The following is a 25254-nucleotide window of genomic DNA, read 5'->3' on the forward strand; positions in this document are numbered from 1 at the left end:
CTGGCATGAGAGACCTGGTAGGTTTCCAATTTAACTCACCATCTCTGGAAGTAACCATGGGCTTAAAGAATGGCTCAAATTGTCTCCGTCAGACTAATAAACTGATTGGTCCTACAGGCCTGCAGATATCTTTCCCTCCACACCATCATCTAGTAAAATGTATACTAATGTACACAGTACATGCAAATCAAGACAAAGTGTTTTTTGTAAACTCTTTAACAAAGCAGAGAAGGGAATACTTCTCAATTCATTTTATGAGGCCAGCTTTGCCCTGATACCAAACCCAGACAAAGGCATTACAAGAAAATTACAAAGTGATCTCTTTCCAAAAATACAGATACAAAAATCCTTAAGAAAGCATTAGCAAGGTAAAGTATTAGCAAGATAAAACAGTACACTATGACCAAGGAGGTGGGATGAACATTTCAGGACTGCAAGGTTGGTTTAATCAGAAAAACATCAATCACTGTAATTCAGCACATTAACACAATAAAGGAGGAAAAAAAGATCACTTACGTAGATATAAAGCATGTGACCAAATTTAACAGGTGACCTATTTAGATAAAAATTCTCACAAACTAGAAATAGTACTTCCTCAACACAGAAAAAGACATCTATGAGAAGCTGCAGGTAACATCAGACTTAATGGTCAAACAATGAACATTCTTCCCCTAGAAAGGCAAGGATGCCCTCTCTGATGACTACTATTGAACAATTGATTGGCTGACCTAGTCAGTGCAATAAGGCAAGAAAAAGAAGTAAAAGGCACACAGATTAAAAAAAAAGAAGTAAAACTGTCTTTGTTTGCAGGCAAAATGATCGTATATATAGAAAAACCTAAGGAATAGTCCAAAAATCTACTAGCATTAATAAGTTAATCCAGCAAGTTCTCAGGCTGCAAAGTCAATATTCAAAAATAAATTATACTTCTATATGCTAGAAAATAAAAATTTTACAAAATACCATTTATAACAGCATCAAAGAACATAAAATAAATGGGATTAAATTGAACAAAATGAGTACAGGACTGGAGGGGCACCTGGGTGACACAGTTGGTTGAGCGTCCGACTCTTGGTTTTGGCTCAGGTCATGATATCGGGTTGTGAGATCAAGCTCCACATCAGGCTGCCCGCTCGGTATAGAGTCTGCTTAAGTTTCTCTCTCCCTCTCCATTGGCCCCTCCCCCCTCAAATAAATAAATCTTTCAAAAAAAATAAGTACAAGACTGGTACACCAAAACAAAAACATATTGCTGAAATAAATTAGACTTAAGAAGAGATACCCAGTTCACAAATTAGCAGATTCATTATTGTGAAGATGTCAGTTCAACATAATTCTAATCACCATCCCAGCTGGCTTTTTTGCAGAAATGAATAAACTAATTAAAAATGTATATGGAAATTCAAAGGACCTAAAATAGGCAAAATAATTTGGAAAAGAAGAACAACGATGGAAGACTAACACTACCCTATTTCAAGACTTAGCCTCAATAATCAGGACTGTGTGGTATTTAGTGAAGAGAAGACATATAGATCATAGGATAGAATAGAATCCAATAAAAAAAAATGAAGTAGTGATATGTGCTACAATATGGGTAAATCATGAACATACTATACTAAGTGAAAGAAGCCACACATCGTATGATCTGATTTATATGAAATGTCCATAATTGGCAAATCCATAGAGACAAAAAGTAGACCAGAGGTTGTCAAAGCTTAAGGGAAGGGAGAACGGGGAGATACTGCTAGTGGGTACGGGGTTTCTTTTTGAGATGATGAGAATCTTCTGGAATTAAATACTGATGATGGTTGTATAACCTTTGAATATACTAAAACCCACTGAATTATACAGTTTAAAAAATTAACGTTATCGCATGTAAATTATACTTCAATTACCAAAAAAATAATAAAGAGGTCAAAAACAGACTCACAAATGTATTGTCAATTGATTTTCAACAAAGATGCCAAAGCAGTTCAATAAAGAAAAGGTAGCCTTTTTCAAGGAATGTGTTTTTGGAAAGTATTTATGTCCTACAGGATTTTTGAAAGAATCACATGAAATGAAGTTCTATGAGAATGTGTTATCAGATATAAGACATTACCTAAATAAATAAAAACCTCCGAGTATCTTAGAAGTTACTTGTGCTCTGGTCCCTGAGGAGTGATCTGTTACTCTTTCTGCAGGTAATTTAGTTGTTGGACCTGATGTGGTTATCTTGTTGATGCTTACTACATGCGTCCAATCATTGCCTAAGGCTTTCTTGGGTGTACTTTAAATCAGGCAATTGAATAAAATCTGTCTGTTGGTAAAATAAAGTATTTTCTGGAGTCAATTCAGAAATCTAGAGTGCTTCTCTATTAATTTTCCAATAATTGTTTTATTAAAAAATCATGTACACACAAAAATCCAACCCTTTTGTCCTTCTGCATGTTACTATGAGGCTCTTCTTTTGATATTAGGGCACAGTGACCGACTTTTGGCAGAGTGACTTGAGGATATAATTAACAGCTGACATACACTCTGCTTCCTGGACTCTTGATTTCTCTGGGAACATTTTTAGAGCTGGGCAATAATGACCTATATGCACAACTGGATTTATTCTATTCTTAAATCTCTGAAAGTATCCAAGTCAATGTGAAAAGTACGAATGAATTGCAGGTCACTAAGCCTGGGTCTTAAGGACAGAAACAAATCATTTAAGATGAACAAAATTGTAATTCAAACCAATATTAAGGAATTTACTCCAGACGACAAGCTATCTTGATTCAAGACATGGAGACATTTGCACATACATGTATACACATTTGCACAGGCATACAAATGAAACTAACCAATAAAACACTGGAAAGGAAAACACTGCTACAAACTTAGTTACTGTAGTTCAGGTTTCGGATTCAGGTTGTACATAGGGTTCTATTTCCATTAATCCCTCTCTCCCTTTGGAGCTAAAAAAATACAGCCCTGAAGCCACAGAATTTTGCTGTGGAAGGATCCTTAGAAGTCATCTAATCTTATCTGCCACTCAGTGCTAGCACTCCCTCTGCAGATGCCCTAAAGAAAGTCAGTATCTCATCTGAAGACAGGCAATGTTGTGTAGTGGCTCAATGTACATGCTTGGGGGCAGAGACATGTCTGGTTTATCCAGGCTTTAGCAGTCACCTAGGTACCTTAACCTCAATTTCTTCATTTATATATTTTTAAGATTATTTATTTACTTATTTGAGAGAGAGAGAGTACAGGCAGGGGGAGTGGCAGAGGGAGCCAGAGAAGCAGGCTCCCTGCTGAACAGGGAGCCCGATGTGGGGCTCAATACCAGAACCCTAGGATCATGACCTGAGCCAAAGGCAGACACTTTAACCGACTCAGCCACCCGGGTGCCCCAATTTCTTCATTTGTAAACAGTGAGTGATAACAGTGCCAGATTCATAGGGCTTTGTGAAGCTTGAATGGGCTAATAAAGGTAAAATGTTTGGCACACAGTAAGGACTTGGTGTATAATAAGTGTTCAACAAAATGATAGCTGGCACTACTAGTAGTAATAGAGAGGCCCATTCCAAGCTTAAAACATCTCTAGCCGCTAAAAAGGTCAGAACTGGCTGCCTGTGATTTCTCTCCATGGATCCTAGTCTGCCCTACAGAGCTTAACCCAAAGTCCCTGAATCAATATCAACAGGAAGGCAGTGCTCAGGGCCCACGTACGTCTCCTTGTTACCAAACAGAATGTGCACAGCTTCATGGACTGTTCCCCCCTAAGACCCTCCACGACCCAGGCCCTCTTTCCTGCATGCTCCGGACTCTTGGAGCCCCTTTAAAAGTGGTACCTGTTTGGCTTTGTTTATATAAGGCTACCATATTGACTAGCTTGACAGAAGACGAGGAGTGTGGGTGAAGTGGGTGGATCATCTAACAGCCTTATAGTGTGGTTAATTAAAGCCCAGAAGCCAGGGTTCAGAGTCTGCCAATGAGGGAATCAGTAAGCTAGCCTTTTGGCAGCTGTGCAACATCTGGCATCATAATTCCCTTGCCTGTGAAATAAAGGGTGTAACAGTCCCTACTTAAGTAAGTAACTGTGAGGTTTCATTGAGGTACCACATTCTCTATTCCCAGGCTTTCTTGATCCTTCTCTCAGTCCAGTTTTAATGCCCACTAGTCCATGAACCTATTCGCATCAGGGTTACCAAGGATCCTCATGCAGTCATATGCAATGGTCAAGCCTTGGCCTCCATTTTTCTTGACCACTTAGCACTGTCATAGTTGATTATGTCATTCTCCAAACACTCTGTTCACTGTCTTACAGAACATCACCAGCTCCTGGCTTCCTTTACCTCTCTGGCTACTCTTTCACAGTCACCTTTGCAGGATCCTTCTCCTCTTTTCGGGCTGTAGATGCTCTAGAGTCCCAAGTCAGGCCTCTTCAGTATCGACACTCACTCCCCAGGTAATTTTATCTAGTGTTATGTTGTGGCTAAGAGCATGAATGGTGTAGCCAGACCATCTGGGTGTCCCAGCTCTGTGGCTTGCCTACAAGTTGTGTCATGGAGGCAAGGGATCTAACCTACCTATGCCTCAGTTTCCTCATTCATAAAATGGGGAGTAATTTCCTAAAGTTGTTGCAAAGATCAAATTAGTTAATATAGTTAAAGTGCTTAGCATGTGGTAAGCATTTTACACATGTTAGCTATTATTCAGTGTCATGGCTTTATCTATCATAAATACACTGGTGAGTCCTGAACGTATACGCCCAGTACCCACCATTCCCCTGAACTCTAGTCTCTTATATCCACATGCCTACCTGATGTGTCCATGTTGATGTCAAACAAGATCTCAAAGTTCATATATCTAAAACTGAACCCTGATTCCATACCACCTCCCTACCTGCCTTCCCCTAGCTGCCCCACCTCACAAGCAGCCAATACTATTCATCCTGCTGCTCAGGTGAAAATCTTAGCATCATCCTCAACTCTTCCCTTTTCTCTTTCATCCAGCTTTCAGCAAATCATTTTGTTCAACTTTCAGAATACATCCAGAATCTGACTTGCTCGTACTACTTCCACCATTGCCACCTGGACCGGTAGTTCTTGCTGGAGCAGCTGCGATACCACCTCCTTGGGGCCCGTTTCCCCTCCCTCATTGCTCCCATATGATCTATTCTCTACCAAGAAGCCAGAGTAGTCTTAAAAAATGAAAATCACATGTTGCCCCCCTGATCAAAACTCTCCAAGGACTTCTCATCACACTTGGAATCAACTCTCAACTCTCACTTCCTAGCAAGGCTTTACAGGACCTGCCATTGTCTACCTCTCAGCCTCATCTCCTCCCAGTCTCTCCCTGCCTACTTTACTCCAGCCATACTGTCTGCCCTTGTCTGTCCAACTTCACATGCAAGCTTCACACCTTCGCACTTTCAGCTCCCTCTGGCTGGAAGGTTCTTCTCTCACATTTTTACATGCCCCTTCCTCTTTCCTTTGCAAACTCTCCTCAAATGTTACTTTTTAGAGAGGTTTTCCCAGTCTACCTTATCTTTAAAAACACCACCTCCCCCACTCCTGCCCCACTGCTCTCTGCCCTTCTTTCCTATTTTTCTTCACAGCACTTAACACATCTGACAATATACGTTATTTGTTTGTTTGCCATGCCTACTAGAATGTCAGCTCCTCGGGGTCACAACATTGTTTTGTTCACTGCAGTATTCACAACCACTAAGCAGTGTATGGGATACAGCAGGTGCTCAATAAATATATTTTTTTAATGCATGAAGAAATGAATAGTGCTTGGCACAGTTCTTGGGACATGGGCAGACAGCTATAAATTTGTGATGCTGATTTTAGAAGTTAAAAAAATGTTTAACAGAAGAGCCAAAATTCTTTAGTGATACTCTTTAAGACATCAAAACATAAACATCATATTTCCATCCAATGTTAATATATAGACACTGTATTGTACTTACTTGGAGTTTCTTCTAAAATTTCTTGGAACTTGGTTCTCTCATAATCCACCAACTGGCGTTGAAGATGTGGTCGAAGACTCCTAATTGTAAAATTGACCATGTCCATTTTCATGAGGTCCAGGACATGAAATATTTGTCTAAAAATTTTAGAGTTAAAATAGTTAGAAAGGTGATTACGAAATTAAGCTGAAATTCATTAACTGTGATCTACTTAACAGGCTGGAAAAGATAAACATCCCCAAATAGTTTTGAAATTCCAAATGCCATTGACAAGGTCACTATTCGTAGAAGGCATTACACATGCATTCCAAATGTATTCTTCACAGATCTCAAGAGTATTTGCTTTAGCAAATACAGTACCTCCAGCAGATCCACTACACCTGGCCATAAACTGACAGACACTAAGAAGCATAAACAACGAGTCTTAATGAGACAAAGAAGATTCAAGAAGGAATCTTCCTTGGAAAGCCCTGAAATTTTAACGAGTCTGAACAAAGTGTATATGGTTTCTATTCCTATGGGAATTGGTGGGGGGGGGGATAGAGAGAAAAGAAAAAAAAAAAGGACAGGGTAGTGAGGCACAAAAATACTTAGCTTTGCTAATCTGGTTTTCTTTTAGGATCAAGGATTCCTTTGGGAGACCAGTTATTATTCTGTGTTGCTCAATTCCCACACTTCCCTTTTGTTTTGTTTTGTTTTCTTAAATATTTATTTATTTATTTGAGAGGGAGAAAGCATGAGCAGGAGGGGCGGAGGGAGAGAGAATCTCAAGCAGACTCCACACTGAGCACAGGGCCCAATTCAGGGCTCAATCTCCTAACCCTGAGATCATGACCTGAGCCAAAACCAAGAGTCAGACACTTAACCAACTGCACCACCAAGGTACCCGCCCTTCACATTTCCCTTCTGAATGAAATCGAAGGTACTCTCAGAAAATGTAAGCAGCGAAAGTGCTAACCTCAGCACCTCCACGATGTTGCTGGTAGCCTTTAGCTCTCTGATATCGTCATCTCGCACGGGAGCACACAGCTTTCCCATTGTACTGATGACATAGTTGGCCAGGCCTTGGATGTCAACAGCACTGTGCTCAGCCTGTTGCCTAATGAGGTCTGTGTCCAAAACTTCACAGATCTGGTTGCGAAGGCGGTTGCCTCCAGGAGTCAGAAAAGAGAGGAGAATCTACAGAGAAAGGAAAGTTAACAGTATCGTTACGTGAATACGGGTTGTCATTTTTTACTTCAGTGTCTAGATGACTAAGCTCCTTGTCCATATTTGCCGCAGAAGTTTACACTGACTGGTGGTGGGTCAGAGGAGCACTCTAGTGTCTCAACTCAAAAAAGAAAGCTCTATCTTCTGAATTAAAGCTCCCCCCCTTCAACCCATGGGAAGTTACCGAAACTAACAGAATAAGAGCAACTGGAAAAGAAGGGGTATTACTGAAATAACTTCAGAAAGTTTATATTTAAACCATGCAAAGAAAGAACAAGTTGCAGATCATGGCTCCACAAGAACCCTTTAAAGAAGAACAAATGGAAATACCCCATGGGCTCCATTAGTATATTTTAAATATAAAATATAAATATATATATATATAAATATAAATATAAAATATAAAATATAAAATATTTATCATATATTTTACAAGCAACCTATCCACACAGCAGACACTGTGCTTACAGACACTGTGCTTACACACTCAGCACATGGTTAGGAGTATGGGCTCTGAGCGCCTCAGCTCAAGTCCCTCTCTACCCCTCAAAGCTGTGTGACCCTGGGTGAGTAAGGGAACGTGGTTTCTTTTTATCCAGTAAGAATTCAGTAATAGGAGTAACTACCTCACAGCATTATGGTAACAATAAATGAACAACCTAGTGTTTGGCATAGAGCAAGTGCTTTGTGAATGTTAGCTAAAACTATAACCCTCATATCACCTGAATCTTACAATTACCCTGCAAGTATTCAGGATGCTAGGACTCATGGAGGGAAAGCCTTTGCTAAACCCATCACTAAACCATACTGTCCAACTCCCGAGTCTGTGCTCTTAACTACTGTGGCCACTACTCTGTGTGCTAAATGCTGCCCTGTGCTCTTTCCACTGCCCTATTTCCCTAGCCTCCACCCCACCCCACCCCAGGAAGTACACTTCAGAAAACTCCCTTCCAGTGATTGCACTTACTCAGTTTTCCAAAAAGAATCTCCAATACCCTTTGGAGGACACGAAAACAGGCTTTGGGGGAAAATTACTAATCAATACAGACAACATCAACTTGCCTCTCTGATTTCTTCAAACAGTTTGATGGCATGTTCATACTCGGGAGGCTCAGCATTCAGTTCTGACTCCAGGACATCCCAGAAGGCCTGGTGGACAATGTGCTTCACTCGACTGGCTAAGCTACAGGAAGGAAATGAATTGTTTTTAAAAATAAGCATTATTTTTCCTGATTATAAAAGAAATGTGCTCACTGTAGGAATCTTAGAAAATGCAGAAAAAAAGAATAAAAATGGCCCATAATCTCATTTTTAAACTTTTGACACAATTCCCTTGTTCAATGCATTGTTTTAATATAGTTGAGGATAACCAGTAGGTATATTATGTACTCATCTCATTTAATATTCTGTCCTAAGAGTTTCCCCAAGACTTTAAAAATGCTTTCTTGCTATAGATTTAAGTTCATAAAATTCTGTCTTAAGGAGATGCCATAATTTACCCAGTTACTCTTTAGATCTTTAGACTTGTTCTAGATTTTGGGGATGAGGTGGCAAAGTTGCTCTATCCTCAACAGCTGAAGTTTCATTGCACAGAATAGAACAGATTGGCCCCAAGGAGACATGCATGCAAATTGCTGCCAACTGCAGTTTAGATGTCCCATTTAAAGTTAGCCAGACCAAACTGCTGAAATAGGAACCTTCCTAGGAAGAGCTCACAATAGAATTGGTGGCCACTTTGCTTCACCTCTTATGTCAATGCCCTAAAATAGGTGCACATTTAAATACACATCCCTACTGAACTCCTATATTTGGCAACAGTTTTAAGAAAAGCACATATTTCCCTGCACTGTACTTATGAGTCTCCATCCCCTATAGGTCATACCTCTCTCCCAGGCAGAGGCCAGAACTACTTCTTCTTCTAAGTATCTGCCACTGTACCTAGCACACTATCTGGCATATAGTGAGTGTTTGATGAATGCATGGTGAATGAATTAATAATTTGATAGTTAAGCACATCACCTAATTTTTAGAGTATAAATAGCTAAACATACAATAATGCTATGAGAAATTAAAATTAGCTTTCTGAGGAGTGTAAGTTAAAATTGTTTCTATAACTGCAAATGCTATATTCTACTCAGCAACTTTAAATGCTAAAACTTACTCTGGTTGCCTGACTAGATTCATTCAATGTAAATGCTCTTTCTAATGCTGACCCTCCCGAGCAACTACAGAACAAGAAAGGCAAACATTGCTGGCATGGACTTTCACTCTGAACTTTACAAGCCTCACGTAGTTGGCCTGAATGGAGCAACCAAGAAGGAGCTACAACAACTTTAGAGCTCCTGCAGGGACATCAGAGTTTAAATGTAAGTTTTCCTAAAAGCTGAAAGATACTTTTTAGCCTTTTAATTTTCTGGAGGATGGTGGGGAAGAATGAGATCAATAAAATCATTTACAAGCATTCCTACTGGGTATCAGAAATTGGACATATTTTGCCAAGTTTTTCCCCCCCAAAACAATATTTGGTTAAATACAAGAGTCAGTGATATATTTAAAAGTAACAACTTGGCCATTTGTGGAAAGTCATCTAAAAAAATCAACCAATCATAATATGCCATTTCATTTTTAGAGAAAGATAATTGTCCTAAGTTTGCATTTTGCTTTCCTTGCTCACATTTTCCAGCTATGGCAGAAAATGAAGGAAGGAGGCATTCCTATTTCCCATGGTATCAAAATACTTATGTTCAAGGCACTCAGATGCCCATGAGCATGCATTTGAAGTGAGTATTTTAGTCCCCATCATATCCTTGGGGAATATGAGGCTCAGAAATGTTCTCAGCAGAGCCAGGATTCAAACCCAGAACTTGTCTGATCCTAAAGTGCCTTCACTAATGTCTGTATTTGCAAATTTTGAATTTAAAGTATAAATACTTCCAAAGTGTCTTTTGCTGTGCTTCATAAAACATACTAATTTTAACATTCATTTTCATCAGTCAGTCAAAAATGTTTATAAGGCATCCAATATGCGCCAGGCCCTGTTTTAGGTGCTGTGGTTACTATAGTAAAAAGTGTCTGCTCTCAAAAATTTGTTAGCAGGGATGGAAAGACAAAAACAAAACACATTAAAAATAAATAAGGCAATTTCAGAATGATGAGGAAGACAGAATGAGACAATGTGGTAGATAGTAATGGAGAGGGTATTAACTTCACTGGTGGCTGAAGAAAGCTTCTCTAACACAATGACCTTTGAGCTGAGACTTGAAGGAGGAACCAGAAAGCAGCCAGTTAAAATCTACCAGAACAACACTGAAAAAGCAGAAAGAAGAAGGACAAAGTCCTTGAATAGGATCGGGCTCGTGTACTCTGAGGTCAGCAAGGAAGCCAGTGTGGCTGAAGCATAGCAAGCAGGAGGGAAAGGAGTAAGAGACTTGGTCAGGGAAGCAGGGCCTTGCTGCCATACTAAAGGGTTTGAGTTCTGATTCTAAGTGTAATAGAAAAACCATTGAAGGACTGTAAGCAAAGAAATGACCTACTCTGATTAACCCTTTAGAAAGATCATTCTGGCTACCATGTGGCTATGGAGGATGGATTATGGGGGGCTAAGGATGGAGACAGGGCAACTAGCTAGGACTTAAAGGGTCAAGGTCAGAGATGATGGTGGTCTGGGCTAGGAGTGTAACTATAGAGCTGGTATAAAGGATTATGGTGAAATGCAGTTACCATAGAAAACCAAACAGATATACCTATTTTGGCCAGTAATCTTAAAAAATATTGATGATTATTATGAATAATAACCCCAGGAGGGAAAGGAGTAACTAATACCCCCAAAAATATTAATGATTATTATGAATAATAACCCCAGGAGCAGGAGGCCTATGATTCACATTTCAAAGAAGGAAAATTATTACGCTTGCTACTTTCCTGCTTTAAAACAAATAAACATAAAAGCTCTAAATAGAATCAAATATTATATGCTGTCTTAATTGATAGAGGAAATGCCTCTGGATTTATAAATGACAGTGTGAGGTTGAAGATTCAATGCCATTATTCATGAGTTAACTTTGCCTGTTAAGATGATTTATCTGTAGTTATTGCTCCAAGCCTTTTCTCCTTTTTGTCCCAGGGGATTTATGAGCCATCAAAGTCACAGAGGCTGAGGTAGGATATAAGGGCATGGCTCTAACTAGAGGTCCCTGGGCTGGGGGTTTGGGAGGGGTGTGAGGTAAACCAGGTGCCTGTGCAGTCGTGATTCCTATCTCCAGCTGCTTCGGAGTTACCTATTCTCAGCACTTTGGCAGCTCCACTACATTTATTTATTTTCACAACCTGAATATCAGTTTTTAAGAAGTCGATCTGCAAACATTTCTTGAGCATGTTCTAAATGTCAGGCGTTCTGCTAGGCAATGGGGATAGAGCAGCAAACAATATAGACATAGTTCCTCCATTAATGGTGTTTTGGTCACATGGGAAAGACAGACACTGAACATAAAATTATAAGCCTTCTTAACAAAAAGGAGGTAGGCGGGCAACAGGAGTCTTTAGGAAGGGGATTTAATGTAATCTAGTATGCTCAGGAATGTCAGGAAAAGCTTCCCTCAGGAAGTGACATATAAACTGAGTTCTAAAGATTATGCGTAACATGTACCCTTGAGGAATAGTTTTAAAAACAAGTATAAGACCTTGTTAGAGAACTAACCAATGTTTACTCGCAGCAGCTATTATACAAGACTTCTAGGAATCAGTGTGAACGTGTGTGTATGTGTGAGACTTTGCAGCTCAGTTACACATAACAAACGCCTCCGGGTTACCTGTTCTCAGGGAGGGCATCTTGTTTCAATTGAAAGTTCTCATTTACAGCAATTTCATGAGCAAGTGTCATGTTTGATAAGTTCCTTGCTGCAGCCATCACTTCGTCAAATGTTACGACCCTGGGAGGGCTTGTTGCTGAAATAAAAACAAAACGCAGTTCATGTCATGGAGGAAAAGCTGTCATCCAATGAAGCCTCCTGATGCAGACTGAGTTTGAGTTATTCTAACATATATATTCAGGGTTTTACAAGTAAGAATACATACTAAATTAGGTAGATGTCCCTGCTTACTACTTAAGACTTCAAAAATTCAAGAACTCCTTTGATAGTTCCAGTCATGGTATTGATAATAAATTCTCAAATGTTTTAGAGACTATCTTACTAATATAAGCTATTATAAGTTACTCTTCTTTTATTAAATCACCTCATATTTTAGTACCTATTGATATCTGCATTTATTACACATACTATACAGGAACTTGATAAGACTAATTCTGTAATTTGTAACTCGTTAATTTAAGCAGACTCAAGATGAAATAATTGGTTTTTTACAACTATAACTTCTAAAAGTATAGGTAGTACAGCATAACGTTTAGGTTTGATTCCAATTTTTGTCAATTGGTAGATATTATTTGACTTCACTAAGGCATAACTTAACCTCCTCAGGGCTGTCTTTAGGTGATTAAATAAGATAATTTAAGTACAGAAGAACAAACTAAGAAGTTCATAAATGTAGATAATTAAAATAAAATTAATCTGGTAAGCTGGATAATCTACTCAGTAGGAACCAGTATATAAAGAATTATTCTACTTACTTCTAAAGATTATTCTGAAAAATTATTCTAATAAACCATGTCTTTTAAAAATTATTATTGACTCTTAGCTTCAATTAATTAAAAATCATTACCTCAAACAACGGTACTGACTGGCAATATCCTGCTACCTAAAATAATTTTTCAAAGAAGCAGAGGAGAAGGAAGAGGAAGAGGAAGACCATGTGGAGGAGGAAGGGGAGGAAGAAGAGAAAATGGTGATACATGGAATCAGTAAAACCCCTCTTTAGGATGCCTGCTCCCCTTGTTAGAGGCATCAGCCTCATATATAATATAAAGCGTGAAAAAAAGCACAGAAAACTAGGTGGCTGCTAGTAAATTCTTTTCTCAATTTTCTGTCCCATTAAGATTCTTTTAAAAAATGTCTGTACCCTTGGGTCCAATAATCCAATTATATCCAAAGGAATTCCTGGAAAGGCTTAATGCACCAAAACGGTCATAAAGCACTATTTGTAACAGCAAAAAAAAAAAAAGAGGAAATTAACTCAATGTCCAATGATAAGTCAATGGTTAAATAAATTTATGGTATATTCATTTGATGAATTAGTTTTAATGTATTAAAAGTATGTTATAACATGGGTAAATATTTTAGTTATAATTCTTTTTTTAAGATTTATTTATTTATTTGGGAAGGGGGAGGGGCAGAGGGAGAGAGAGAATCCAGAAGCAGACTCCCTGCTGAGCATGGAGCCCAACTTGGGGCTGGATCCCGGGATCCTGAGATCATGACCTGAGCTGAAATCAAGAGTTGGCCGCTTAATCGACTGAGCCACCCAGGCGGCCATGTTTTAGTTATAATTCTGAGTGAAAAGAGTCTACACATATATACACACATATGTCGATGTGAAAATGAATATGACAAAGTGCCACCAGCTGTCATCTTTGGGTGATACTATGGGCAAAATTTTCTTTTCTCTATGCTTATGTATCTTCCAAATTTTTAAAAATGAGATCGTATAAATTTAAAATATACACAATGAACAAATGTTTCTGAAGTGGGCATTTGATTATATCAGACATTAGCTGCTTCTTTCTGCATTTGCTTTGTCTGTTTAAGGTGTTATAGTTCCTATACAAAATGTCAATTAAAAAGCTAAAAAAAAAAAAAAAGACAAACAAACTTGCTTTACACACCTCAAGCTTCCACACACAAAAAAGGGAAAAGACATCTCCCTCACTATGGCCACTTTTTTAACTCTTTCTCACACCCTTAGTGTAGTCTTCATGGGCACTTTTGTGGGGTGATTTGCACAACAGGTTTTGAAATCAGCAGGAAACCCTTTAGATTATTTCACTTCCTGCCTGACCCTTGAATTGGGGCAGGCTTCCTTCCATGTAAATCGGCAATTGTCAGAAAAGACCAATTTGAATTAATCCTTGAATGTGGCCCAAGAAGTGATCTCAAGAGGGAGTGGATTTCCACTACTCGAGAGAAAAGACAGGCGGGGTTTAGGGACCTGATTTATAGTCAAACCAAAGCAGATCAGAGACAGTAATGAAAATAAAAATGGGCAGGTTGTAAACTTTAGTGGCTGCTTACTCCTGCCTTTGCAGTGGTATTACGGTACATCTACAAAGGAGGGGGAGTCTCTACTTTGCTCTCATTCATTCATGAGTTTTAAAATCTAACACACATATCTAGAACCAACACCTCCTCCCCCCCCCCAAATCTCTGCTCCCCTGTCAGCTTACAAGCAGGAGAGCTGGATTTGCTGGAAGAGTCGCTTGTAAAGCTCTGCCTGGAGCACTCATAGTCACTAAGTGAAGCCATGCTTTCGGAAAACCGGGAAGAGTCTGAATCGCTTGGCTGGTCCTCGCCCACACACTGCTTCTCACCATTGAAGGGCATTTTGTGTCACTCAAGTGTGGGCAAAGAGATAGTGCCTGCATAGACAAACAGATCCTGCGTCAACGTTCTGTGGTACTTCCACCGGCATCACAGATGCTTCTTCCAGTGTAGACAGCTTTGCCCACATGTGTCACAGTGCTGGAAAGGCCCCAGAAGATAACCTCATCTTTCCCATAGCAGCCAGGCTATTACCAGGCCTTCATGATTGCCTTCTGGAAAAGAGACTCCATAGTCCTAAGTGTGAACTTACCCAGGACATACATAGTGTGAATGTGGAACAGCTCTTGGCAATAACAGGTCCTTTAAAAAGGTGCAGAAAAGTTTGTACAGCCACTTTGGAAAACAGTATGGAGGTTCCTCAAAAAGTTAAAAATAGAGCTACCCTATGACCCAGGAATTGCACTACTGGGTATTGACCCCAGAGATTCAGATGCAGCGAAAAGAAGGGCCACATGCACCCCAATGTTCATAGCAGCAATGTCCACAATAGCCAAACTGTGGAAGGAGCCGAGATGCCCTTCAACAGATGAATGGATAAAGAAAATGTAGTCCACATATACAATGGAATATTACTCAGCCATCAGAAGGGATGAATACCCACCATTTGCATCGACATGGATGGAACTGGGAGGGGATTATGCTCTGTGAAATATGTCAAGCAGAGAAAGACAATTATCATATGGTTTCACTTATATGTGGAGCATAAGGAATAGCATGGAGGACATTAGGAGAAGGAAGGGAAAAATGAAGGGGGGGAAGCAGAGGGGGAGACGAACCATGAAAGACTATGGACTACGGGAAACAAACGAGGGTCTCGGAGGGGAAGGGGGTGGAGGGACGGGTTAGCCTGGTGATGGGTATTAAGGAGGGCACGTATTGCATGGAGCACTGGGTGTTTTATGCAACCAATGAATCATGGAGCCCTACATCAAAAACTAATGATTTACTGTATGGTGACTAACATAATAAAAAATAATAATAATTTTTAAAATGTGCAGAAGACACACAGTCTCTCTCTTTCTGGGTTTCTAAAACATGGAAGGTAAGAGTAGGAGGGTGGGGCCTTGAGGCCAGACTGCCTAGGTTAAAAGCTCATGCTGTCTTTTGCCATGTGACCTTGGGAAAGTCACTAACCCACCTACCTCATGAGTAAAACTGGGCTGAAAGACTAAACTTCTAGAGTTGCTTGAAGATTAAATAGGATTAATCTTATTAAAGTGCTTAGCACTCAAATGTTAGCTATTATTACTGTTCCTATGGCTTTGTTTTAAATAAACTATTTTTGAAATCAGCTTCTTCAGTTCCTTGTGAGCCTCTTGGGGAAAGGAGAAGACAAACTAAAATCTGGCTGGCAAGTCTTCAGATTCTTCTCCATTTTCCTGTGAACTGCCATGATATAAAGAGTAAAGCCTGACACTGGGTTTGTACTTGACAGCTGACCTCGTACCCACTACCACCCGATGAACAAACAGGCACCAAAGATCCTGATTCACGGGTGAGGAAGACAGGCTCTGAGGGATGAAGAGACTTACCATGCCATAAGACCAATCCCTTGACTCTATCTATGTCCAGTGCTGTACCTGGGACATCAGATTGCCAGGCAAGAGCAGGGCACTTGGGCCCAGTCACCCCCTTGAATGGAGATCCTGGGCACATTGGATCCCCTAGCCTGAGCCTTGGAGCCTCAGCCAAGGCCCAGGAGGGAGCTGGCCCTGATATGTATGGTGTTAGCTGACACTAAGGGGCACCTGGGCCCAAGGAGGAAGGCAGCACAAGTCCTGAATAGACAATAATGATAGTAAGGGTTCACTGAGTCTCTTTAAACCTGAACCCGCCCATGCAATGAGGTATACAGAGCTTTTAAAGCTACAAAAACTTGAAAACACAGCTACGCATAATAAGTCTGGAAATCCTGCGCAGTTTCTTCGATGATTCCTTTTGTATTTATTGACTGCCCACTATGCAGCAGCACCGGGAAAGGTAACAGTGAACAAAAGAGACAGGGCCCTACTCTCATGGCTTTCGAGTCTAGTCACCTACAACTGTGTGTGCTGGAGGCTAGAACACCAGAAAAGGGGAAACAAGGCGTTGCCGGGGAAGCACAAGAAAGGAGGGGTAGGGTGGGCCTATGGGAAATCTACACTTTGCTGAGAGAAATGGTGCCATTTTTTATCTGTTGGGTGGTAACAGAGACTAGGATGAACCTCAGAGGGACTTTATTTTTTTATTTTTATTTATTTTTTTTAAAGATTTTATTTATTTATTCGACAGAGATAGAGACAGCCCGCGAGAGAGGGAACACAAGCAGGGGGAGTGGGAGAGGAAGAAGCAGGCTCATAGTGGAGGAGCCTGATGTGGGGCTCGATCCCACAACGCCGGGATCACGCCCTGAGCCGAAGGCAGATGCTTAACCACTGTGCCACCCAGGCGCCCCTCAGAGGGACTTTAATTAAAGGTCAATGCCTAAGGGCATTTGCCCCTGGCCTCACCTAAACAACCTTCTTCAGTCCTGCCAATTGTACAAGTGCACCCTTCCTGGGCCCACCGCTTTCACAAAGAGAAAACAACTAACTCAGAGGCTCCCTGTGCAAGGAAATCTAGTGAAGCTGCCAGGAAGCTACCATGTAGAGAGGTCTGCCTTGTCCTAGACTCCCAAGGCCAACCACCACCAACACAGGCTAGAAAAATAGCCCTGAATCCTTGCAACCCCAGTGGGGAAATAACCTCCCTCACCACATGCAAACTAGGTTCGACTTGAGCTTTAAGTACCACCTGCTAGGGCGAAGGGACTAGAGGACAGAAGAAAAGGGTCTGCTCTAACTCTCACTTCCACCAAACCCCATTCCTAAATGGAATACTTGCCCTTCCCTCTAGATTTCTCTCTCTCTCTTTGCCAACATTTCATGCCTCACTGATGGCATTTCTTGAAAATGCTACCTTCCTCAGGAAGCCTTTAGTCCCTGGCCAGAGTGAATGACACTCTTCTTTCTACATCTGCAGCACATGTCCTATATCTCCACCATCGAGCTGAGTCCCTTGTAGTTATTTTCTTCCCATGGCTACTTCTGACTCTCCTTAATAAGGCAGTGACTGTGTCTTGTCCATTGCCAGTGTCAAGTACGTGACAAGTATTCATTTAGTGTCAGCTGAATCGGAATCATTGAATCCCATTTGGTACAGCTTCAACCAGAACATTCGCAAACTGATAGCACTACACACTTACAGGGCTGGTACTGCCAAAGTTAAAGCTCTGGAGCAGAGAACCTACCACCTAAACCTACTTTATTAGGTTTAAGACTCAATATTCCCTGGTCCTGGTCACACTCCTATTTGAATATCTTAGACTTTGTTTTCATTTTATTATTATTTTTTTCAGTCATTCCACCATAACAACTGTGCTCTGTATGCTTTGCTCTTAATTTTTCTTCACTTTGGCTGTTTTTTGCAAGTAAAGGTGAATAAAAGCTTTTATCCATTGGAATTTATGATCTAGGTTAATATAACTGTCCATTTCATTTTTCTACTCCAGATGAACAGCACACTTTGTAGGTTCCTTAATTGTGTTTAACAAGGCAGCAAAGTACAAAGATTTAAAAATAAAAAGATGTAGGTTATGAGTTAGAAGGCTAGAGTCTGAGGCCTGAATCTGTCATTAATTTGCTGTGTGACTTTATGCACATCACATCGGCTCTCCTCACCTCATTTTTCTGAGCAGCTGGGCCAGCTGTAAGGTCCCTTTCAGCTAGGAATTGCTAAAATTCTATAAACCCAGAGTTCCATGAGGCTTTGCTAGAAGTTCTGAAATTAAATGTGCTCATGGCAGACATACTTAATAATGTGCAACTACGCTTCCTTCCAACAATTCACTGGAAGTAGAGTTTCTGGCACAGGGAATGCAACAGAAAATGTGAAAGCTTCAAAATATTTAGACACTCTTGTTTGGATGGTAAAAGGCTCCATAGCACAACTGGGCTTTAATGCATCCAAGAAGAATCTTTCCTTTGAAGCCCAGATGCCCATTATTATTCTATAAGGAAATTGCCTCTTTCCTCCTCTAGGCATACTAATAATACCCAATGCATTGGGTTGGTGTGGGACTTCATTTAGTTAATATATGTAGAGTGCTTGGAACAGTGTCTGACAGAGAAAACAGGATATAGATTGTTGCTATGATTAGTATTATTTGAATCTTTTTCTTGTTATTATCATTTCAGGCATTAAAAACTCTAGAGGGGAGAACTGTTTTATTCCAAGATGATAAAAGCATATTCCCCTACAGATAAACAAGACTGCTAGTTAACCTACAACAGAACTTCTATACTTGTCTAAGACACTAAAGCTGAAAGCAAATAGCCCATCCCAGTGCAAATGGTCTTCTGCAAGTTTCTTCACATCTGTTCTTACTTTTCTTGGTCTCAGATTTCCATATAAGTCATCTGGGGACAAAGCTACTTGACTCAAAAGCCATTGAGGGTAATTAGATGGCTTTAAAAACTATTTTGGATTCTCTCTTAGAATAGTGATAATAAATCCAGTCTATTTCTTTAAGAAAGGTAATGCTTCTCCTACTGACAAACTTAGACCTACTTAACTTACACCACTGCCAATCACAAGCAAACCATACGACTTTTCAGAAACACCACATCTCATCCTACCTGGAGGATTTACTGCTGGCCAAAGGTAAAGTCAAAGGTGAAAACAGTGGATAACTACAAGCAAAGCTTCCAACACTACAGTTGCACATAATCACATTTTTCATTACATTCTTTCTCATTTAATAAGTTCAGTATTATATAATCCCTTCCAAGACCAATGACTGAGATGCAGCTGACCCTTAAACATTTATTGTTGAATGAATGGCAATATGACCACCACTGACATTTTAGAGAGGAGGAAATGGGTAAAGGGATCCATAGGGGATAGTTCTGTGTCCCACAACAGATAGAAGGGAGATGGGTTTTTAATTTGCTAGTTGATTTCTTAGCCTGTGTCCACACTACCAACTTTTTCTATTTCCTTTCCATAGCAAACTCATCTGCAAATGGTCCAGCACAGGTTCAGGATTACAAAGATCCACCAGTGACAATGTACATGTCCATGAAACAGTAAGAACACTGGCTCTGGAATCAGGTGGACTGGATTCTTGATCCTGACTCTTGATATTTACTGACTGGACAGAGGGAACTTAGCCATTGTAAAAGGGTTTAATAATAGTATCTACCTCACAGAATTGTTGTGAAGATTAACTGAAATAGTCTATGTCAAGTACTTAAGTAAGTGCTTGACAGATTGTCAACTATTATTTTATTCTTACTAAAAGAAATTATGATTCCCAAACATGTCAATGTCACAAAAACAAAGAAATGCTGAGGACATGTTCCAAATGAAAAGAGACTTGACAACTGAGTGCAACAGATGATCCCTGACTGAATCCTGTATCAGAGGGGGAAAAACACTATTACTGGATCAATTGACAGCATTGATACAAACTTGAATTTACTGTCTGTATTACAGTGTTAAATTTACTCAAGTTGATAAATGTACTCTGACTACATATTTAGGAATAAAGGGCCATGATGTATGCAACTTTCCGACTAATTTAATGAGTAAAAGAGAAAACAATAAAGCATATGGAGCAAAATGTTAACAGGTGAATATGAGTAAAAGGTAGACAAAAAGGAGTTCTTTGTAATGTTCTTACAACTTTTTCTGTAAGTTTGAAATTATTTCCAAGCAAAAGATTAAAAGAGAAGTACTAAACCAAAAGTTCAAGTCTAATTCAGAACAGTCCGGGCTCCTGCAATTTTTAGATTTTGATTGTTCCCACTGCTGGGATAGCTTAGATACTGCTCTTTTACAAAAGCTCTTCTAGACAGTCTGGCTTGTCCCAATGTCCTTCTTGAACAGTGTCTAGAGAATAAAACAGAAAAGAGGCCAGAGCCCTTCAGAAGAGGCACTATAAATCATCCCTTTTAAGAGTTCATCTCCAGGTGGTTTCCCTTTTCTTAAGAAGTTTCCTGGCAATGGTTTATATTCCTCTGTCATTTGGGCCTCTGCCTGCACCATCCCATATCATTCTCTCTCTCTAACCCGTCCTGCTACAGACACAGTGGCTTTCTTCAGGTACCTCATATATACCAAACTTCCTACTCTGGAGCACTTGCACCTGTTATCTCTCCCCTAGCATGTTCTTGTCCCTGATCTCCATGGGCTGCAGTCCTTGTTATCATTCAGGTTTGAAATTAAACATTACAACTTCAAAGTGACATTCTCTGATATCATCACTCCACCTAAATTAGCCATCTAGAGCTCAGAACACTTCCTGGGATAGAGGGGGAGCCCGAGGAGTCTCGCTGACGAACAAATTAAGCCACACTCCTATTCATATTACAATTTGAGGTTTCCTTCTCTCCTGCCTCACTCACATTGCTCATATTCTCATTATGCAGTCACTTTAAGTACTATAGTTGCTGTTTACATATCTGCCTCCCCAATAAATTTTAAGCTGCTTGCAGGAAGGGCTATGTCTCCCCTTTCCAATTCCCAGTGCCCACCTCAACACATTTCCCAGGAACCTATAATTCAAACTAGCAAAGACTCAGAGTTCCAGAGCTTAAAGAAAGTTTACATTGTGTCTTTCCACTTTCTCAATGCTCATTGATAGTAAATAATAACAATTAGAGCTAATAGTTACTGTGTGCTTATTATATCCAAGCTCCCATAAGTGCTTTAAGTGTTTTATCTCCTTGAATTTTTATTGTAACCTTGTTATCTGAGGTATTGCTATTATCCCCATTTTATAGATAAGAACCTGAGGCCCAGAGAGGGTAAATTACTTGCCCTGGGGATCGCAGCAGTGGCAGAAGTACAACTGAAATCCAGGCCATGGACTCTTATAGCCCATGCTTTCTACCACTCGATGGCAGGAGAAAATTTGGTGTGCTGCTCATTCTTTCCACTCTCAGTCTGCCAAATCGATCTACCCAACACCACGTGGATACTTGCATATGTGGTAACAAGCTGACCTTACCCCGGGGTGGCTGTTCAAAGTGCTATACCGTGAAGGGCATCACTGAAAGAGTCTATTGTCCAAATAATTCTCAACCACCCCACTAGAGTAAATGAAAATCCTCTATCAGGGAGCCATTCTTTAATCACTGCAAAATCCCTAGTTAAAACCCACATATTACCAAAAGTCTTAACTGCTTACAACTAATATCAAAAACATTTTGAGGGGAATTATTCAGAAAATCCAGCAGTGCTCTGGACGAGGAATGGAGCCCAACCACTTAAGGTTGGGTCACGGAAATGAGAAATTTCAAGAGCTATCTAGTGGGTGTCATCCTTGAAGAACAGATCAAGGTCACATGCAAAGACAAGCATTCACATATGTGTAGTAAAGGACAAGGAGTCAGAGGAACGAGCCTGGGCTCTGAAGAAAAGAAAAATTGTAGATGGTGTGGAAAACCTCCGTCTTCTGCAAAATGCTGCTTTAGAACCAGTCCCAAACAGCAGTGCAAAAAAAGTTATTCATATGCAGCAAGGCATAAACCACAGAGCAGAGAGATAGGTTCCTGATCCATTCAGCTAGAGAATACTGGTCTTCATCAAATTAGAGCCAACAAAGAGCTAGATAAAAGCCAACAAGCCAGTCATTGTCTAAGAAAGCAGATGTTCATGCAACACATAACATTACAGCATCAGGGAGAAGGATTTCTAGGCACTTTTCACACTTGGAAACACGTCTCCTCCCACCCCTGGCTGGCCTGTTTAATACCTGTGCTTCCTCCTCGGGGGGACTCAACCCCTCACAGAATGGCACTGAAGCTGCTTCCACACATGACTGAGTATCTTCAGCCCTGGGCCACGTCAAGTGAGGCAACCTCCACTGGCTGCCAGAGTGATGTATGAAATCCCTGGAGGCAAGAGGACAAGGCAGGCAGGGAGCCACCTAGAGTGGGAACCACGGCCATAACCTCATTCTGATAGGCAGGTGGCAAAGAGCAGGGTCTCTGGCTGGGCTGGAGGCCATGGGACCACAGGGATCTTGGGGCCGGAGGGGCCCACTGGGGACAAGGACAACTTGTCTGGTTTCTCAAGGTTAAAGGAACAGGACAACCACCTAAGACAATTATTTCCCAAACTTCAGTGGTTTGGGTACCATCGTTCACTCCTGTTTCCACATCTCCAACCTCATCTATACCCTAATTTATCAATCAGTTCTATCTTGACTAGATTTTTGCATTTAAATACATTTATTTTAGAAGGAAACTTTACATCATTGTGAAATCGCTTGTGTAATGGGAGTTTTTCCCCAAAACTAACGAAAACGCAGAACGCTGTTCGTCCACGTGCCACCTCAAATCAGCGCTGTTACCCCCAGTAGTGCCATCCAGAGAAGCGGTTTGGGGAAGCACAAGTCATTCCCGAGAGACCAGAGGCTCGAGCCCCGGGCCTGACCGGCATCTCCCCCCTCTTCCCCGGGACAGTCGGCTAGAGGGGAGGCACCAGGAGTCTGCACACCTACCCCTCTCGCCGCCCCTCCCCTCCAGCAGCACGTTTCCTGTCAAAACAAACCCTTGGGGGAGGGGACGGCAGAGGCCGAGCAGAGCGCCAGGGAAACCCCGGCAACAAACCCCAAACACACGCTTCGGGCCGCACCCGGCCCCCACCGCGGCTCGGCTCTCCCACCCACGCTGGGCAGGGGTCGCAGGCGAGAGGGGGCCCCCTCCCGGGGCCCGGATAGTGGGAAGCCGTTCGCAGCGCGGTCGCTGGCACGGATCCAGCAGACTGTAAACAGCGGCCAAGCGGCCGCGACCCCGCCGCCGCCGCCGGGGCCAGAAGCCCACGGCCACGCTGACACCCGCCGCGGCCACTCGGTGCCCGCGCCCCGCTCCCACGCGGGACGGCGGTTCGAGGTCAAACAAGGGGATGGGGGAGCAAGAAGCCGGGCTTTAACACCCCTGGGACCGGAGTCCCAGGACAGAGTTCCGAGGCGAGTCGGGGGAGGCCCTCGGGCTGCCCTAGGGCGAGGTGTCCCGGTCCACTGACCCGGGCCCGTCACCTCAGAGCCGGCGACCCCCTCTCCCGGATGGATACGCACCGGGTCCGGCGCAGAGACAGGCGGAGAAGAAAGGCGACTGAGGGAGCCTGGGTCAGGGGTCTCTGGGTGTCCCCTCACCGAGCACCGCGCAAACACCTCGAAAACTCACCAGTCCAACAACCCCCAACCTCCCGGTCTCCCCCCCGCGCCCCACGCGGTATTTAAAGGGCCGGGAGGGACTCTGAGGAGCCAGCCACGGAGGAGCAGTGTAACAGGCGAGCGGGGGAAGACGGTCCGCGGGAGAGGCGGAAATCCAGGTCACTTCAGGCTCCGATCGCAAAGCTCTGACAGATTTGACCTACTACAGAATAGATTTCCTCAGGTTCGGAGAAGGAGGCCGAGGAGAGCTTGTATTGACGGTGTTCTGCATGCGAGAGGAAAAGGCCTCCCCCACAGGCTTCGAGTGGTGCGGTCCGGGGACTGGTAGGGGCGGGGAGAAAAGTGTTTACGGAACTGGGGCAGCCGCGCCGCTGGGAGCGCCCAGCGTTGGAGGCGGGGCTGTCGGGCGCTGGGGGCGGGACCGAGTCGGGGGCGGGGGCCTGGGGCGGGGTGGAGCGGGGGCTTTGGGGGCGTGGCGAGGCTGCGCGTGGGTCCCCTCTTGGCTGTGATTGTAGAGCGCTGCTGGCTTGGGCTTCCGCGGAGCGCGAGCGTGGATGATAGTACAAGCGGGTGGAACTTTTACTACTCGAACACCCCTCATCTAGGCGGGGCGATCCAGATTGGGTGCCCACCATCACGCCGTCCGCACAGACACAGCCCAACAAACAACAGGACAGGTGCGTTCCCACGCGCGTCAGCAACCAACCTTGTCACCTCTGTGTCTGCACCTCCACATAAACACCGGCCCAGATTTGCATATGGCTGGACTGAAAGATTAGCTCCTGGGAGTCACACCCTCTCAGGCTCTCTGAAGACCTAAACTGTAAACTTCGTGTGCACGCAAAAGATAAAACATCTCACTTCCTCTAGAGTTCTGGGCAGCACCTCTCTACCGGAGAAGTTTCGACATTGGTTAATGTAAATAAGCAGCCTCCAGCTCTTGTGGGTTTGCTTCAAGGACGTACAGAAACGCCATTCCCCCAACCGCACACATAAAAACCACTGTATCTTCTGTAAATTGGCATTATTTGGAAGAAAGTTTATGCAGGAATGTAAGTGAATTTTGTATAGCCTGAAGTATTTCTATTTCGTGCTGAAATCATGTCTGAATTGTGGAGGCAAAATTGGTTCTAGAAAAAAACCAGACAGGCAACATTTTAAAAGAGGATAGAAAGCCACTTATTCCAGATGGAATAATTCAGTGTTACAACATGGACTTGTTTTGGGTTCAACCCTGGCTCTGACATTAACTACCCGTGAGATCTTGGTCAATGGAAAACCAACGATAGCTATCTCATTGGGTTATAGTGAGGATGGAATGAGATAAAGCATCTGAAGTGCTTACAGCTGTACACAGTAAACACTGATCCGTGTTATTGAAACTGTTAGGCAAATCTCTCTGAACA

At 42.1% G+C, this 25254-nt stretch overlaps 1 protein-coding gene across 5 annotated transcripts in view; it reads right to left on the reverse strand.

Annotated features, from left to right (window-relative positions):
* The window catches only part of TCP11L2 (t-complex 11 like 2), a 36817-nt gene extending 12683 nt beyond the window's left edge, over positions 1-24134 (reverse strand). The window contains exons 1-6 of one of the 5 annotated variants that reach the window (XM_087868785.1): positions 24052-24134; positions 14490-14681; positions 11965-12100; positions 8219-8339; positions 6906-7126; positions 5948-6084 (exon numbers count right to left, since the gene is read on the reverse strand). In XM_087868785.1, coding sequence (XP_087724911.1) covers positions 5948-6084; positions 6906-7126; positions 8219-8339; positions 11965-12100; positions 14490-14646 — 772 coding nt within the window. In that variant the 5' untranslated portion in view covers positions 14647-14681; positions 24052-24134. Of the gene's footprint in view, positions 1-5947; positions 6085-6905; positions 7127-8218; positions 8340-11964; positions 12101-14489; positions 14682-22423; positions 23729-23749; positions 23967-24051 lie in introns of those variants that run through there. The other 4 variants (XM_045779587.2, XM_045779586.2, XM_045779588.2 and 1 more) reach the window with 4 other exon arrangements.
* Positions 24135-25254: the final 1120 nt, after the last annotated feature.

The sequence above is a fragment of the Ursus americanus genome, chromosome 17, assembly GCF_024610735.1.
Source record: "Ursus americanus isolate L20-20 chromosome 17, mUrsAme1.1.p, whole genome shotgun sequence".
In the NCBI taxonomy this organism is placed as follows: Eukaryota; Metazoa; Chordata; class Mammalia; order Carnivora; family Ursidae; genus Ursus; species Ursus americanus.